General features: G+C 41.2%; 1 protein-coding gene across 1 annotated transcript; it reads left to right on the top strand.

Annotated features, from left to right (window-relative positions):
* The first annotated feature begins 253 nt into the window (after positions 1–253).
* Positions 254–12,218, top strand: LOC142960650 (four and a half LIM domains protein 1-like). The gene is made up of 6 exons (XM_076102586.1): positions 254–387; positions 9,447–9,627; positions 9,714–9,888; positions 10,222–10,391; positions 10,502–10,688; positions 11,361–12,218. The coding sequence occupies exons 2-6, from the start codon at positions 9,472–9,474 to the stop codon at positions 11,510–11,512; spliced, it is 840 nt and encodes a 279-aa protein (XP_075958701.1). The 5' UTR covers positions 254–387; positions 9,447–9,471; the 3' UTR covers positions 11,513–12,218.
* The last annotated feature ends 6,096 nt before the right edge of the window (positions 12,219–18,314 follow it).

The following is an 18,314-nucleotide window of genomic DNA, read 5'->3' as shown; positions in this document are numbered from 1 at the left end:
TCTATTTTCTGCTTTACCTCAAATGATGCTGGCAAAATATAATTACTGTCTTGCTGGTAACACTGACACATTACACACTAATGTAACGAGGCTACTGCCTTTTCAGCGCGTTTGTACGTTTTCTCAAAAAGTTGGCGTGTGTGTGCGCGTGTGTGTGAACGACACATTTACTTTTATTTTGATGACTCGGGCAGATACTCTTAATTTGAAGGTGCAACATACCATTTCCCGTCTTGGTTTGTTCCCCGTCCAGCTTGACGCAGCCGCAGATGGCAGTACTTATTATTCGCGTGAGGAGGGTCTTGGGTTAAAGCCGACACCCGCTGCCTCCACACGGGTCCGAGAGCGCCGCTCCTCCACGCCGCCGCAGACGTCACCCTGAACCCGGTAAGCTGACTGCCGAGCAGCGCAGTTCATTTACTGTCTTCTGAAACTTGTTCTCCGTTAAACCAGTTAGTCTGCCGCAGCGCTGCTTTTCGTTTTGCACTTTCAGCATGTAGGTGATGGAGTTGTTGCCAACACGTGAGCCGCACTTTCACTGCCCTATATTAGTACATTGCTAATATGTGACCGTTATGAAGTTATAGATTTTAATGTCTGATCACATTTACAGTATGTCCCGCTAACAAAAGTACAGTAGCCTGGCATGTAACGCTCTTCATCTCTCATACATTTGTAAGATTTCGTACACATTTCAATTGCAGCATTTTTGATGTCCAGAGAGGAAACAAGACCCTGAAGTCTGTCTGGGGCGTTGGCTGTCTGTCTGTCTCTGTACATGTGTGTGTGTGTGTGGGTGTGTGAGGGGAAAGAGAGCTACGGTTACATGCTGACTTGTGAAAGCCTGGACTGCTCCTGAAATCTGTTTCCAGTTAAGAAGTCTCCTTTTTTCGCTCAGTGTGATGGAACTGCTGAGGCTAAAAAATGCATCAAATAGGTCAATTAAAATCCCTATAGGCTACTGCTATTTTTCATTGTCCTGTGTGTGTGTGTGTGTGTGTGTGTGTGTGTGTGCGCGTTTATATCCATGCAAGTGATGCATTTGGCTTCAGTGTTGGCTCTACCAGATGACTCTGCAAGTGGTTGTAAAGTAAATTCAGGATCCATACGTGAGACTGAACTCTTTTCTCTTTCACATACAGATCACATACAGCAGATTGTGTGACTGTGAATTTATTGAAAAAAAAAAAAAAGAAGATAATTTGTCTCTTAAGTTAAATGACTCCAAACAAACAAGACTAAAAGAGGAAGGAGACATTTCCCAGTAAGATTGCAGAAGGAAGCCTCATGTCACAGATGTTGCAACTGGGCTAAACGTCTGGATATATAGGCGACTAAATGTTGCTGATTTTTACAGTCGTATGGAAGTACTTGCAGTGTTACAGTCATTTCCAACAGCATGCACTGTCACGCATGCATAAACTCACAGACAGTAAGTAAACCAAGACCCATATGTGTGGCTGACCCTTCGCTGCCTGACACACACACACACACACACAAACTGGAGTTTTTTTAGTCTGTTTTAAAGCCGGTGCCTGCATGTTTAAGAAATTACCATGAGCTCAGTCCCATAAAATACATCACAGGCTCGTAAAACTTGATGCAATATGTCTGACTTCATGTCATGGTAACTCCCTGTTGTGTTTTTCCTGTAGTGACAGTAGTAGGATAGAATGTAAACGGGATTCAGACGCTACGTTCTTCTTTTATCCCCAATGGTAAACACCGTATTTGTAATAGAGGCTTTTTAATGGAGTTCAGCGGTTTTCGTGCTCCGACGGCTTGAAGGTTAAATAAGTTTTCACTGGGTAACTTGGCAGGATGTTATCTTTTACCTGCGGCCATTGAAGCCTGCTGTGATGTGTTTGGACACACTGATATTAATCAGTGTTTGCCAAACTAAGGACAAGGAAAAAAGCTTTTGTGCTATTTTGTGGAAGGAGGCAAAGCTATCGATACCGAAGGCGCCAAGGATGACTACGAGAAAATGGGCAGCAGCTGCCCGACCAATGAAGTGGTTCGATGTTACGATGTGTTTAAGATATTTTGGAAAATGGTTTGTTGTTTTGGGAGATAAAAAATGATTATTTTAGTTACTTGAGAGGATTGATGCCACTCTTATATAAATAACAAAAGCTACGCAGGCTTTGTACAAAGGCAACAAAAAAATAGCGCAACTTAAGCTCAACAATTAAATATATATTGTATTTATTATATCTCATTTATTTCATCCGTACAAAAGTGTAAAAATGTATTTTTCTTGGCCTGGAGCAGCGACTTCCTTGATCTTGCCAGGCAACCAGCGGCGACCGGTAACACCACAACCTTTACACTTTAGTTTTTGTACGGATCGAGCAAACAAGATATAACATGTTTATGAGCTTCAGAGCTGGCACCCTAGGCACATGCCGTTCCCTTTCGACTGTTCCGTTTCAATGCTAAGCTAAGCTAACGGTCTCCTGACTGTAGCTTCATACTTTCACGCACAGACACGAGGACGGTATCCATCTTGTCATCTAGCTCTCGACAAGAAACGTATTTCCTGTCAGATAACAAACTTTACTCGTATGAATAGGGACAGACGGGGGAGCATTTTAAAGGAGTGGAGAAACTTAAACACAGATGTTTCCTCACTAGAGGTATGAAAATGACTTTGGAGCTACATGTTAGACATCACTCTGAATAGCTTTTGTGAGAACGCAGTGTCATCCCTTCAGAGTTGTAGAGTTGAGGCTTGTAAAATCAGAAATGTTGACGTTCTGGAGACTCGTGGTGGTCCAACTAAGACACTCGACTACGTTGGTTCTTCCTTTAATCTGGCACCCATCTGTGAGGTCGTTCAGCCTCGTGGTTTAACGGTTAAACTGACGGTACATGATCTAATGCTTGGTCTCCTGAATGAACGTGTATGTGTATTACTTCTAAATTGTCATGTGTTGGCATTCGTTTAGAAATGGTTGAGTTCAAGTAAGGGTTTCGTGTGGTCTCTGATTTTTAGGTTTAGAATCTGGGCGAATGGTTAGAAACTGAGATTTGAAGGGATTCGGTTGGTTGGAGATTTATGAAGGGAGACTTTGGAAGCAAACAAGCCCTCAAGACAGCACCGAGGGCTCAAATGTCCCATTAGATCATTTTAGCATTAAATTTAGCTTTGGACCTTCAGTATTGCTCCAACAGGACTGATGAGGAACTAATGTGGGGAGCGTTCCCTCACTCTCTCTCACACACACACACACACACACACACACACACACACACACACAGAAAATGTCATAGATATTAGTGGAAATGGAAATTGGTCATACATTGCTGCTGCTGAGGGGGTCCTGTTTTGTCAGCTGCTCTGTTCTGAAAGACGTCTTGGTTACTGAATCAAGGCAAGAACAGAATATGAGTGCAGAAACAGACGTGTTTAACTCGGATGAAGACAGATTGAAGTTCAGCAGACCAGCAGCTTCTGGTGAAACCATCCTGTCTGTCCCGTGGTAGTGGGACATGCTGCGTTTCGACGCGACTCAGATCTGTTGTATCGGCTGTATTTCACTGTCTGGAATGTGCCGCACCGGAGCCAAAGAAAACGATTATCTTCCTTTGTAGGCTGACGGGGAGGACAAATGTTTATCTGAACTCGCTGCTCAGTTTCAAATGCTGATAGTGTGTGTTTATTTTTGAGATGGCACGACTGGAACAGAGGGTGGGAATGCTCCTCGTGTGATGCTGGGCCATAATGGGAGATGCAGTGGTCTTTAAAGCTGCTCTTATCGATATACTTGTGTTAACGATGGATCGAAGGACACAGAGAAGTATTACTCCTCTGTGCCGCTCCCCTCGGACCTTTTTTTAGCATCTTTCAGTTCATCATTTTGGGTTTGAAGCAGCCAACGTTACTGTCTGATACATAGTGGAGCATTTAGCAGCTAAAGAGCCAGATGTTTCCCTCAGGAGTTGGTGGAGACCAAAGTAGAGCTAAAAGAACATTATTCGTTCACTTTGATCTCTTCCCGTTCTACAATGGATACATTTTTGTAAGATATATTTTAAATGGATATTTTGTACATTCAGAGTTTCAACCCGAATCTATTTTTAAACCACCAGGAGGTCCCATCAAGAGATCTTCTGCCGGCTGCCACACAAGTCAAAGATCACCTGCAGCACACACTGAATGTAACATGAGTTCAGACGGATGTGCATCTGTAGGCATTAATGAGATGTTAATGTAAACAGCCAGTACATTAGAGAAGTGTGTGTGTGTGTGTGTGTGTGTGTGTGTGTGTGTGTGTGTGTGTGTGTGTGTGTGTGTGTGTGTGTGTGTGTGTGTGGCTGGATTGTGCCAACTTCACCGTTCTGATGGAGACTTCCTGTTTCTCAGTTTTCCACTAGATTCTTCAGCGATAAGCTCATGCTAACACACACACACACACACACACACACGCACACGCACACACACACACACACACACACACACACACAATTACAAGCAGACACTCCATAAATACACAGCATTTTATTTTAGTTTGTCTGGTCATGTTTGTCCTGGCTGTCTTTCTCTCTCTCTCTCTCTCTCTCTCTCTCTCTCTCTCTCTGTTACTTTATTTTCACTTCTTTTTGTTTTTCTCATCCCCCACGTGTTATGAACTGTGTGTGAGATTTTCCTGCCGTCCACATGGCATGATGTCACCTCTCTGTGTTTTATTTTTACACCACAGACCTCCAACCGCTGCTCTAATTGAGAGCTTAATGGAGGTGTGACAGAGCGAGCAAAGATGGCAGGAAAAGGAGCAATAAGTGAAGAATTCAAAACTAAATCACTGGTGGTTTTAAAGTCTTTAAAATCAAGTAGCTGCAGACTGCATGACTCTACACACACACACACAGATTTAAATTGTCACTCCCACACACACACGTAATGTATTTATCCGTGACTGAAAATAGTCTCCAACAAATGAACGTTATGCTCCTCTTTGAGTTGATTTGACAAAAAGGAAATATTATACATAACAGCAGTCTTACCCCTTAACCATAATCACTGGAGGCCTCACCTCAACCCTTAAGTGAACCAAAAGCCAAGTCTGAACTCTATAAATGAACGTTTAACCTTTTGGGATCCCGGTTTCGAGTCCCCATTATGTCACTTTACGTCCCACGATATGATTAATACAAACACAAGGTTGTCCTTGGCCTTCCACTGCGTGACGCGGCTTGATCTCCCGTGTTTCTATGGCGATTAAACAGAGAGTTTTGTATCGGCAGCTTGGATACTAGAACATGATGTATACGTTCCTTCATGCCATGACACAGCGAGAACATTTATTGCAGGAAAAACAAAGCGAAGACATGCAGAGACACCGTCCTCGGAGCCGGCTGACGTCAGTGAAACCTGAGTTATTTTCCTCCAGTATGTGTGGATACTGGCTCGCTTCCTGTCGGCCATTGTTTGCCTCCCATCAGATAACATTTTCATGATGCTGGTAGCCAAGAGGTATTATTGCCTTCTCTGCAGCCTTTTAGAGCCACACAGTACGTCATAGCTGTGGGCTACTCACGCAGTGGCACGCAGTACCAAGTTTGGAGGAAGAATAAGAAGGCGAGGGAGAGAAAATGACACATTAATTCGTTCTTATTAGTTTAAGGAGAGGCAGGAAGTGAAGATAACAGGTAAATACCACACCTTAGCTTTGGCTGGCTGGACTGGCTGTCCTCCAGTGGAGATGGATGAGTAGCCTCTCCCAGTCAACAAATAAACCGGCTGCTGGTTTTCTATTAATAAGTAATGAAGTAACAGCTCACTAACAGGAAGATTCATGTCCACTCAGCATGATGTCTGTGTCAGTTTGTAGCTTTATTGTCTGTTGAGGAGACAAGACCACAAAAAGAAGTTATTTAATCAACTTTTTTTAACGGTAGCACCTTTGACCTCAGCCACATAGCTCTGTCAGACAGTGTCTGGGCAACAACATCACGTATATTGTGCCATCCGCTGATCTATAGATCATCTGAGAGTTTGGAACCTGAAAATGAATTTGAGATGCAGCTCAGCAGCGCGTGTCAAGTTGTTGTAGTCGTAAACATAGACTGTATAAAAGAAGGTGATAAATCAGAATACCACATTAAGATGAGGAATGCTTTTAGACATTTGGAGATTTCTGCAAGAATTACATTTATCGACGATTCAAACCCTCTTATTGTCAATATATGTAGTCCAGCCGTACGTCCTCTAAATGTCCCAGGTCTCTAGTTCGTGGCTGTGATTTTCCTTGAGGTCACAACAGGTCATTTTATACAGCGATGTCATCGGTAAAGTCATGTGATGAGGGAGGGTCAGCATGTGCCTCGGCTAGTAGTCAGTGAAGAGGAAAATGGGAAGAAAACCTCAGAGTCTAAGCACGAGGTATTTAAAAAACACATTTAACTACAGACATTCTATTTTTAGCCACGCTAGCTGCTTGGCTCTAGAAATGACAATGTCTGCCGGTCCTTCACTTCCAGACTGAAATATCTCAACTATTGATCGCCATGAAATGTTGTGGCTCTATTCATTGGTTGTACTGCCGGATGGATTCCCGTGAAGTCTGGTCGACACATCAACGTCCTCCTCAGGATGAATTGTTACTGCTTTAACTGATCCGCTGACTTTTCATTTATCATCTGGTCAAAATTTAAATTTTTCCAGTATACTTTCAGTACTTTGATTAATATTCACAGAGCTGCAAAACTAATGACATTTCTGACCCTCAGCGAAAGCCAACACGCTAAACACGATCATGCTCAGTTTCAGCATGTTACTATTCTTTTCCTTTGTTGACGTTAGCGTTCTGCTGAAAGCAACGCCAAGCACCGCCACACAGAGCCAGTATGGACTGGCTTGGTCTTGTTATAAATAAGATTGATGTTTTTCATCTGGGTTTATTGCAAAACCAATATCCAGTATTTCTTCTTGATTAAAAACTACAGAAAAACAGCCCTTAAGACATTGGATATTGGCTGGGCAGACAGTATGTTGTATAATAGCTGTTAGGAGTCCAAAAAAAGGAGAGACTGCTGGGACAAATATAAAAGGTCATGACTCTAATTACAGCGACCCGCCATCATCATCTTTACTCAGACTTCTCCTCAAAAAACAAACCTATTTTTAACCTGAAACCTTTACATAACAAATTATAGTTTTTAAAATACGACGTTTCAGCGGTGGGATGTCAAAACACGAACAACTTGTAGTACAAGTCCTTGACCTAAAGATCATGTTACAGGACTCCATCCACCCGTGACGGATCAAGACCACCGGGATTTCACCAAAAGCGTCAGAATGGGTATCGCCATCAAGTAGCCCGTATCTGTCGGCCCTCGTCCATAGAAAGGAATCGTCCATCTGTGACTTTCTGCTGAGAGTTTAAGTGAAGTCACAGGAAAAGGGAGGATTTGAGTGTATGTGTACGCAGCCTATAAACTCGTGGTAACGTCGGTCTCGTGCCAAAACCAGAACTTCCTCATGAATCTGTGCTGACATGCCGCTCCAACCAGGAGCTGAACGCTATAGTTTGTGGTTTTGTTGGTCTACAAGGGAGTGGTCCGCGAAAAAAGTGTGTGTGTGTGTGTAAGTTGCCAACGTTCCACATCTCACCACATTAGTCATACCAGGCATTCCTTCATGTGTTCACCTCTCTCACACACACACAGTTTTTTGCAGCAGTTTAGGAGCATTCCTCGCGGTCAGCCAGCATGAACTTGATGTGGGAAATAATTGAGTGAACTGTGTTCAGCCATCTCTTCCTCCACATTCTGTGCGTTTGTGTCGCTGTGATTTTGCCGTCGTGTCCCGGATTGTTTACCATCAGAAATCCAGACCCTGTAATCAGAGCGCTGTCGGTGATCAACGTGGTGATTTTGGTTCTATGTTTAGGAGGTTTATGAGTGTTGTATTTTCGGGAGAGCGGTTTTTGGATTATATTGTGTGAGACAAATGCTGAAGACGTACTGTAGTTAGGATTTAATAATCAGGTGCAGTTCAGTTTTGGAACTTAATTTAATTTGAAGGTGGACAACAATGAGCATTCAGACCCTTTGCTTCAGTAAAACTACCAACAACACAGTGTAAGAATAGGCTCCATTATAAATTACAGGTCATAGAAGCAACATTTACCAAAGGTACCGTTCTTATTATACAGAAAAAATGTCCAATGTGATATTGTATATTATATTGTTGAAACAATGTTGATACATTTATTTGTAAGCAGTATTTTAATGTAGTAGTTTGTTGAGGTGGAGCTAATTTGAGAAACTTTATATGTTGGGTAGTTTAATTTAGAACAAAGCAACATATTGAATGAGCTTATCATTTGTTTTGATTAAAATCTTAAATCTGAAACTGTTAACGATGAAACAAAATAAAGTCAAATGTGCAATATTTCCCTCTGAAATTTAGAAAGATAATATAGTATAAAGTAGCATAAAATAAAATGACTGTAGTCAAAGTAAAAGTACAATAGATCTGTGTGTATGTGTAATGTTATTAACTACACTACACTCAAGATTTTGGGACTTTGTCACCTTTGAAATCTGTTGCAGGTTTTTTCAGAGTTATCCCAAATATCATCAGATTGAGTAATATGCATGTAGCAGGTTATGGGAAATAGCGTACAACAAAAGTAGGAGTTTTATGTGATAATTAAGGCATTTTGAGTTTTAAATCATTTTCACTGAAAAGCACCGACAGCAGATGTTTTAGGAACCTCTGTTTAAACATTTAAAAAAATGCAAACCATATATATATATATTTTTTTTTATGAATTTGATCTGATTCCAACTGTTAATATCTAAATTAAATTCAGTGAATTTTCACTCATAATTAGACATTCAGGACTTTCACTTACATGAGGTTTGGTAACTCACAGCAACGTGAGCAGATGAGTTACTCTGAGTTTGTTAAATGCCAAGAATCCGAAATATGATTTTAAATGACATCATCAGATTACAGGATTCAAACTTGTGTTGTTTGCCCGCTTCTCAAATCAGCCATCGAGCTTTGTCGTTGAAGTTATCAGCTGTATGATTCGTTTTTAAAAAAATCAGCAATGAGATGTATGAGTGAGGACGATCATATCACACATCACACACACAGCAAACACACAGGTGGACACACAGAAACACAGATATGTACGCCTGGTTGCTATGCTTTTACACAAAGCAAATATTTCAATGGCACTGTTCAGTGTGTCAGAATGGGGAATGAAAGGCATCTAATCAGCAAAATGCAGCGTTAAATATCAAGCGTTTGTTGAACTGAAAGCTTTTTTCTTTTGCCCTCAGTCCCTCTGAGTGGATCAACAGCGCCTCTATGTGGTGCTTTGAAGTAGCCTTCTTAAAATGCTTTGTTGTGGGAAAGATGTGAAACTTTTTGGATTTGGTTGGACAAACTTTTTTTTTATTTGCCATTGCTTTATTTGTTATAGCTGTGAGTCTCCCTTCGGAGTGACGATGGCCGAGAGCCCGCAATGTTTCTACTGCCGAGAGGACCTCGGGGGGAAGAGGTTCGTCCGCAACGAAGGCAAGCCAGTGTGCGTCCGCTGCCACACCAAGTTCTGCGCCAACTCCTGCGCCGAGTGCCATCGACCCATCCCTGTGGAATCAAAGGTGTGTGTGTGTGTGTGTGTGTGTGTGTTATCAGCTTTATTTACCCGTTTATTTTCCCCTCTCATTAAACTTCCTTCCTCCATCAGGAGCTCAGTCATAAGGGCCGGTACTGGCATGAGGAGTGTTTCCGTTGCACAAAGTGTTACAAGCCTCTGGCCAAGGAGCCCTTCAGCACCAAAGACGACCGTATCATGTGTGGGAAGTGCTGCTCCAGAGAGGATGCTCCACGCTGCCACGGCTGTTACAAAGCCATACTGGCTGGTGAGACCGATGCTCTGCAAACCTTGATTTTGTACCGTTGGCAGAAAAAGCACTGTGCTGGAGGAGTTTTGAGGAAGCTGGCCAATTGGTAAACTCACTTTGGTGATTATAACCAAGGACTTAAGAGTTATCAGTTAGAGGAAATATAGTTTTCAAAAGACTTGAGCTAACAAATTCATCAAAACATCTGAGTTCATCAAAACATCTACATACATGATTGTTAGCCCGATAAATGTAATTATGACATCAAACGACAACAACAAACAAGCAGATTTGACTTCCTCATTGCCTGTTTGTCTGCAGTAGCATCAACTCTTCTCTCGTGTTCTGCAGGTACAGAGAGCGTGGAGTACAAAGGCAACTCGTGGCACGACGAATGCTTCACCTGTTTCAACTGTAAGCGACCAATAGGATCGCTGAGTTTCCTCTCCAAAGGAAGTGACGTTTACTGCAGCCCCTGCCATGACAAGAAGTTCGCCAAACACTGCGTCTGCTGCAAAAAGGTCATTCTTCTTAAGCAGGAAACAGACCTTCATCATTCTAAAAATTAATAAAATAAAATAAATAAAATCACTATTCACACGTTCAGCTCCTCTCTTCCGTCTGTCTCCAGGCTATAACCTCCGGAGGAGTGAACTACCAGGACGAGCCGTGGCACAGCCACTGTTTTGTGTGCAGCTCCTGCTCAACACCTCTGGCCGGGTCCAGTTTCACCAAGCACGAGGACCAGGTCTTCTGTGTCGACTGCTACAAGAGCTCCGTGGCAAAGAAATGCAGCGGCTGCCAAAACCCCATCACAGGTCAATTTAAAATTTAACTGAAGTTCACAAAAAAATGCAGGTGAAAGCCGCCACGGCACAAAATACAGCGGCTTTGATCTGCAGATTTTGTGAACTTGTGATCTTCATTTCTTGAGGCAGGTCAGAGACTTTTTTCATGAATTTATCTGTGCACTGTCTCTAAATTGTAGCCCATAAAAAAATGTGTGAGACTACAATTCCAATAGATTTTTGTTTAGGGTCATATGTTCAAGTGGCTTAAGTGTTTTGCACAAAGACTTAATGATATGATGTGAGACAGTCCAGCCTCACAGAGTCCGGAACAAATTTGGAAGATCTTTGTCAACTTGCAAAGTCAAAAACAGACACGTTTCCCTCAAATGGCCAGTAGCAGGCAATTTAAATAGTAACTTTGGAGAAGAAGCTGTACTATAAACCGGTTAACTTTGATAACAGCTCAGTTTACATGTACAAGTTGTGGCAAATATTGTACCGGGTTGATGGTGAATACATTCATTTAACTTCCATTGACTTTCCTGACTCTACTTTACAAGTAAGGCACAATCAGAGATGGACATGTTCATATCAGGATAGGTGCACCTGAATGAAAGGACCCATCCGTCACATATTATATTGATAGAATCAAATGAAATGGTTGGAATGAGTTCAAACTGTCCTTTTCTCTCCTCTCAGGTTTTGGTAAAGGAGTGAACGTGGTGAAATATGAGGGCAGCTCCTGGCATGAATACTGCTTCAACTGTAAGAGATGCTCCCTCAGTCTGTCCAACAAGCGTTTCGTAGCCAAGGGAAAAGACATCCTCTGCTCCGACTGTGGCAACAAGTAGAGCCGGAGAGGTCGGTCATTTCTTAACGGTGGTTTATATCGTCATTATGTTTTTTGTTTCTTTATTTTTACATAAAGGTCAGACTCTTCATTTCAATGTTATCTTAATTACTAAAGGGACTTTTTTGGGAGATTACCCACAAAGTGATAAAAACATTGTGTCCAAAATGTTATTTGTGTCCACTGTTGATCATTAGATGCTAACACTAAACAGACACGGTGTTGAGTGATGGTAATGACCAGCTTTGTCCTAATAGTCCTCAAAGGATAAAACGTATCTAGCTAAGTGTGGTGTCCTGTTGGAGGTTTGTATCACATACAATATATTACTAACACATATAAAAACAAAGCATACTACAAATACTACAAGTAGATGTAATGATGCTGCATATGAGTCTAAAAGTCAATTTCTTTATTTACAACACAGATTTATTTTATGAGCTGACCGTTGTGAGAGTCAACGCTGTCATTCAACGCAGTGTATGCTAATGTGTTAGCATAAAGCAAGAATATCATGTGTTTTTAAAAGTCATTAAATTGTATTTTTTCATCTTTTAGCTATAAAACAGCTTATTATGTTAATGGTCTTGCACTTTTTTTAAACCATTCTCCCTTCAAGGAAAGGGGAAATTTAAATATGAGATTGGAATATATTCAATATACGTCTTGATGTGTTGCCAAAATGAAATAAACATTATACAAACTGAGTATTGCATTTGTTTTTATTGATTTAAAATGTATTTTAAGGGTCCGTGTTGACATAAAACACATTGCTAAATGTTTTGTGCATTACTTGTTAGTTACAATTATACAAATATATAATTCTAAAAGGGACAAGACCATTTATGTGAAGCTGTCCTTGAAAATGGGAACTCGGTCCGTGTTCGTTTTGATAGTTTGATCGTTTAATCATAAATGAAAGCAAAGGTTTTTGATTTGCAGCCAGAAATTCTAGTTTCATGAGCAAAAATAACAAATAATTTATCCTCAGTTTATATATGTTTACTTACAAACTTGATTTTTGATTGCAGTGTGAGAAATCTGCTCTCAAAACATTTATTTTTGTTTGCGTAATAAAGACACAAATATACCTTCATAAATACATACAAATTAAAAAATAAAATGTAATGTATGAAATGATTTAAATGTCTGAACACTGTTATGTTATTTGAAATATATTTTCATCCACAAAGGTGTAAATGAAACATTTTACCTTGTGGTCCCAGGTGTTTGTGTTGTTTCTCTTCCTGAACACCATTTAGTGCAAATCCACAAATACGGGATACAACAGGATATAACATAATAATAACAAACTATGATTCGTTGGCAATATCAAATTACCAAGGTTTTATACTTAGGTATATGTATAGGTGGATGAATATTAAACCGCTTCGTCAGCTACTGTTGCTAACATACTCCCATCGGCCCAGGTTTACTTATTTATATTCATTAATGTATTTTCTTCTAATGTTACCCTGGTATGTACGTATGCACGTGCTTGAATCAGACTGTATATTAGAATTTCTTGATTCCATTGCCTTGACATTTATTTTGAAATAATCTTACTTCCGGGTTACCTGTCTTATTTTACTCTCTTCAAAAGAAAATACAAAAGAGAGATTTACAAAAACTCTAATGCGCTCGTTATTTGAGTTTGGTTCTCTCGTTTTTTCGTTTTTGGGTTCAGACAACAACGTTTTTGGTTTAAAACGGAAAATGAAAAAAAACGTGGTATTTCTCCTGTTTGTTTTTTAGATTAATTAAACGACAAAACAAACAATCAAAACGTACACATTTGTTCTAAATTATTTAAGGCTCGAGACTCTGCTGGACTTGTCACACAGGTTCTGACTAGATATGTGTGATTCCATTGATTATCATCCATCCATCCATTTTCCTCCTCTTATCCGGGGTCGGGTCGCGGTGGCAGCAGGCCAAGCAGGCCGACCCAGACCTCCCTCTCCCCGGCAACATGTTCCAGCTCATTCTGGGGGATCCCGAGGCGTTCCCAGGCCAGCTGGGAGATGTAGTCCCTCCAGCGTGTTCTGGGTCTTCCCCGGGGTCTCTTCCCAGTTGGACGTGCCTGGAGAACCTCCAGTGGGAGGCGTCCAGGAGGCATCCTAACTAGATGCCCGAACCACCTCAGCTGACTCCTTTCGACGCGAAGGAGTAACTTCTATGCTGTATCAAAAACATTTACTACATTTACAGTGAAAGAGCATCGGCGCCATAAGTGTCTGGCTTCTCTTATAACTTCTCTGCTTGTGTTTTCCAGCTGGCAGCTCATTAATACTTTTGACATTTCAGCTAAGAGGCCAAACCAATGGCGCCCCCTCCTGGTAGTGCATAGGAACAAGTTCAAATCAACATTATGGACAAAATTAACAAATGGGTCAATGCTGATTTGCAAATTGCATTGAGACATTGAGTTAACTGAAACCAAGCTACAGACTGCATATCTGCATGCACACCTACAAATCTCTGCACTCACATATTCAGTTACATTTTCAAATCGCAATACATGCGAAAAACCGGTAACGCATTTGAGACATGTAAAGAAAAGGTATAGATTTTATCATTCTACACCTCGTAATGATACCAGGACATCCATGAACCCAAGTTTTACTAAATGTGAACACGAACCTCTAGTTGGCCACGAGGCAACAGTGCTGTGCTGTGACAGTGGCATGCATTGCATACCTAGAACACTCACAGTAGATCTAATGCCGCTGTATACGAGTCTGCAAGTCATCTGGAACTTTTTTTAATTTTGAAAAGGTCCCGTTTTACTACACAGCACATCATTTTCTACGAGCTGATCAGAATCGACTCTCATTCAACGCCGTGTAGTGTTAACGTGTTAGCATTAAACGGTTGTTATGTGCTTTATAAATTGATTGAGCTCGACATGTGCTGGAGTGTTTCCAGGGAGCAGTATGTGTTTGTCAAAGATATGCTGTCTTTATGGGAGTCAATTACTTTTTTTTTTTTTATCTTTAACTGACTGTTAAGATGATATTCAACATGTACAACATACACCCCCCCCCCCCCCTCCTCCCTCCTCCCTCTCTCACTCTCACCAATCACAGCAAACATATATACCCTCTACGTGTTTGCAGAGACAGGTTTGTGGTTCATCTCATGCTCTGTCCACTTTGAAGCTGTTTGCAGTATTGCTGGTATTGAACGTCTGCACCAGGTTTGACCTTTGAGAGATCTCCTTTTGGAATATTTCATTCATGCAGGTAAGCACTCATTCGAGTCTTTCAAGGCATTAACAAAACTTGGACTTTAAGATCAGCGATAGCAAATTCTCAGGGGATTAAAACTTGAAATCATCGTTCTTAAAGAAACAATTCATTTATTAATGAGAATGTTGTATTAAATGTCTGTTTATTATTTTACATAATATTTACTGTAGAACTTTATTCAGTTAACTCTTCTTTGAACTGAAAAAAATAAAATGAAATGAACTTACTCCGTTTCAGAACTGTGATGATTTGTCTTCAAAACATCCTGCATGTGTTGATCCCACTGTCTCTGTTGAGCAGTCCAACCAGCATGGAGCGAGGTACGTAAAGTCACTTTGGATAAAAGTGTCGGCTAAATAAATGTAACGTATTGAATCAAAATACTTTTAAACTGGGTGGGGATCACAATACATTTCATAATTCATAGTCATGGTTAGACAAGAGTAAGACAAGACAATACTGATGGAAGATGATTTCTCATTCTCCGCTCAGGGTTTATCTTTCAGACTACAGCACGTGCATCTGTGAGAAAGTCACTGTTCAATGTAAATATGTCAGGGATACCAAAAACAAACACAGTTTACAGTAGTTAAACACTACACGGCTCCGCACTTACATATGTGATCTATAGTTATAGATGATCGCTCTAAAGCTAGAAGCCGGTAGAAGTTCAAGCAAATATCAAACAGCTGTTTGCTAATTGTACATTAAATATCTGTGCATGATGTATAGTTTATATGATCAGTGGGCTCTGTAAAATGTGGGCATCTTTCACTGTTTTCTGATACAAGCTAAATGTCATAAACGTAACCAAACAAGTTACCTGGTTATTAAAATAATCGTTAAGTTGCAGACCTATTTTGATTCAAGTTTTTTAATTTGAGATTTGCCTACATGCAGCTGTTACGGACTTTAAACTTCAGGGTTTTCTATCCAATCGAGTCAGCTGTGTGCATATCAACAGCAATATAGGAAGAAATGATCTCCCTCATTCGACACGTTCTTTCCTATTAAAATCTGGCTCCAACCGCCAACAGCTGAGTTGTCGATATACAAAAAGCAGCTTCAGGAAGAAGACATGTACTCCTATGTGCGGTGCCGTATGTTAATGATTACTGTATATTGTCTGTGCCTGTCAGTCCGTGGGCTCAGTCTGTGGGGGGAGGCCGCTGACTTCACCTTCTCCAGTTGCAACCAGTGGAGGCTCAAGCCTCAGGTGTCCATCCCCGCCCTGCAGGAGCTCACGGTCTGCTTCAACATGAAGTTCAAGGTATTGATGATAAAACCGCACAAGTCATTCCCACAAGGACTGCCCAGTTCAACTCTTTATGAACCATGTATAATATTTCATCAACCATATCTAGACCATTGAGGACTCCACGCCATGGACCGCCTTCATGTACACTCACCCTGAGGTTCAGTGCACTGAGCTGGGCTTGGGTGGAAAGAGGGATGGTTTCGTGGTCTGGCTGTTCGGGACAGAGTGGACCACGCCCAAGATCAACCTTCGTCTGTCACAGTGGTACTCGCTGTGCCTGACCTGGACACATACTAACGACCGACCGGCCCTGTACGTCGATGGCAACCTGGTGGACATCATGGCCGGTGGGTTAACTAATAGGCAACTGAGTTACAACTCCCACACCACACAGTATCTTATTTTGTGTTTTAACATGTTGAGGCCTGTTTTTATTTCTCACCGTTTTCTATTCTGGTAATGGTCTGTTACCACACTTGTTTTATAAGTGATATGTTCTTCTGCTGCATTTGTGTTTTAGTCTTATAAAGACACATTTCCCCTTTAGAGGCATTAGACTCATGTCAGGTTAGTATTAGTATTGGATCTTGATTTTGAGCCAACCTGCATACAAATAAAGCAGGAGCATGGGGATCAGAACGGGTGCATTTATAATGACACTGAGAAAGACACTGTATTTGAGGTGCACTGGTCGTGTCCAAATCACTGAATATCTGCTTAATACGGTTAGTATCAGAACTGTAAAGATATCTGGCGTATTGGAACCCTTCCTGGCTGCAGGCTAGATTCACAGTTTAGCAAAGGACAGGGTAACGTGCACCATTTGTAACCATTTTCAGTGTCAAAATGTGTTGCCATTTCAGTGGCAGTTACGTATGACTGATGAGTGGAGAGTCGTTTGTTTCTACATTGTGCTCTTTTGGCTCTGATGATGATTCATTTGTTTGCTGTTTTCTCCTCTCTTAACTCACGATGTAGATACGACTCCCTCCGTCCCCCACCCGAGCTGCAGACTGGCCCCCAATGGAACGCTGACTCTGGGTGCATCACACCGCCTGGTCAACGGGACTAGCATCCCACATCCCGCTCCGGTGGGCAAATTATCTCTATTTCGGCTCTGGGGCCGAGAACGGAGCAAACAGGAAGTGACATCGCTGAATTGTACAGAGGGGGACCTGGTGAAGTGGGAGAGAGACAACTGGGACTCTCAGATCTGTGCTCCGATCCCTGACTCCAGCCTGCGGTGTGGTGAGCCGATGGAAAACGTCATTCACGTGAACTGGAATAGGTTTTCTCTGATTATTCAGACTAAAACACAACCCTTTCTTTCAAATGTGATCAACCCTACATGTACCTCAGCACCTGCAGGTCGCAACAAGTTCAATATTGTCTCCCTTCCCCACAGTGTTCATGCACCAGTCAGTGATTCACTTTTCAGCAGTAAATGGTCTGTCGGTTTCATCAAGTGTTTTACAGCTTTTTCCAACCTTAATGTCTGCCCCCGCGGCTGCCTTTGGTTTCCTGTGTGTCCTCGGCCCTCAGATTAAATATTGACCCCCCCCCCTGCCTCTTTGTCAGTTGAGTAAATATCAAAGCCATTCTGTGATCAATAACATGACGATCAGGAGCATTAATCACACAGCTGTCAGGGGTCGTTATTCTCTTTCTGCAAAGCTGGAACCTGCTGAAATGGTCACCATAAAACTTTGTGTTAACCTTTATTTACAACACAGGGTCAACATGTCACTGATTCTGATTACTAGGTATCAGGAAATAAGCTGTCTGGTTTTTATTTTCACGTTGTGAGAGGATTAAGCTCCGTAAGAGCGATTAACATTATAGTCATCTACACCACAGTAAGTGAATCTACTTAAATCACTTAACAGAACATGAAAGAATCACATTTCTTTATATAAAAGACATTAACATATTTGAATATATTTGAATACAGAGCTTTGTTTCAAGGAAATGCCCTTCACAATAATAATAATAATAGTCTGCAGTTCACACTAATAATGGAAGTGGTTCTACAACACAACTGTTTCAGTGTCAACATTAATTCATTCACGCACTCGAGTTCTACCTAGAAGATAAAATGATCAAGGCTACTTAACCATACTTGAAATTTATGTTTTCTTTTTGTTTACATGTTGCAATTGTTACTGTGCTTTGATGTCCTTTTACTTTTCCTTTACCCACATTAACGTGTTCTTAATAGTGTTTTATATTTCCTTTGGCTGTTTGGCAGAATGGTCCGTTTACGAAGTGAGAGTGATGTTTGTCATCATCCGGCT

The sequence above is a fragment of the Anarhichas minor genome, unplaced genomic scaffold (assembly GCF_050575085.1).
Source record: "Anarhichas minor isolate MPS153535 unplaced genomic scaffold, ASM5057508v1 ptg000027l, whole genome shotgun sequence".
In the NCBI taxonomy this organism is placed as follows: Eukaryota; Metazoa; Chordata; class Actinopteri; order Perciformes; family Anarhichadidae; genus Anarhichas; species Anarhichas minor.
This window is presented reverse-complemented; position numbering and strand designations above follow the sequence as displayed.

Coding starts and splice junctions, on each gene's coding strand:
- LOC142960650 (XM_076102586.1), top strand. CDS start 9,472: ATGGCCGAGAGCCCGCAATGTTTCTACTGCCGAGAGGACCTCGGGGGG. Junction 10,392..10,501: donor ACTGCGTCTGCTGCAAAAAG/GTCATTCTTCTT, acceptor GTCTGTCTCCAG/GCTATAACCTCCGGAGGAGT. Junction 10,689..11,360: donor CTGCCAAAACCCCATCACAG/GTCAATTTAAAA, acceptor CTCTCCTCTCAG/GTTTTGGTAAAGGAGTGAAC.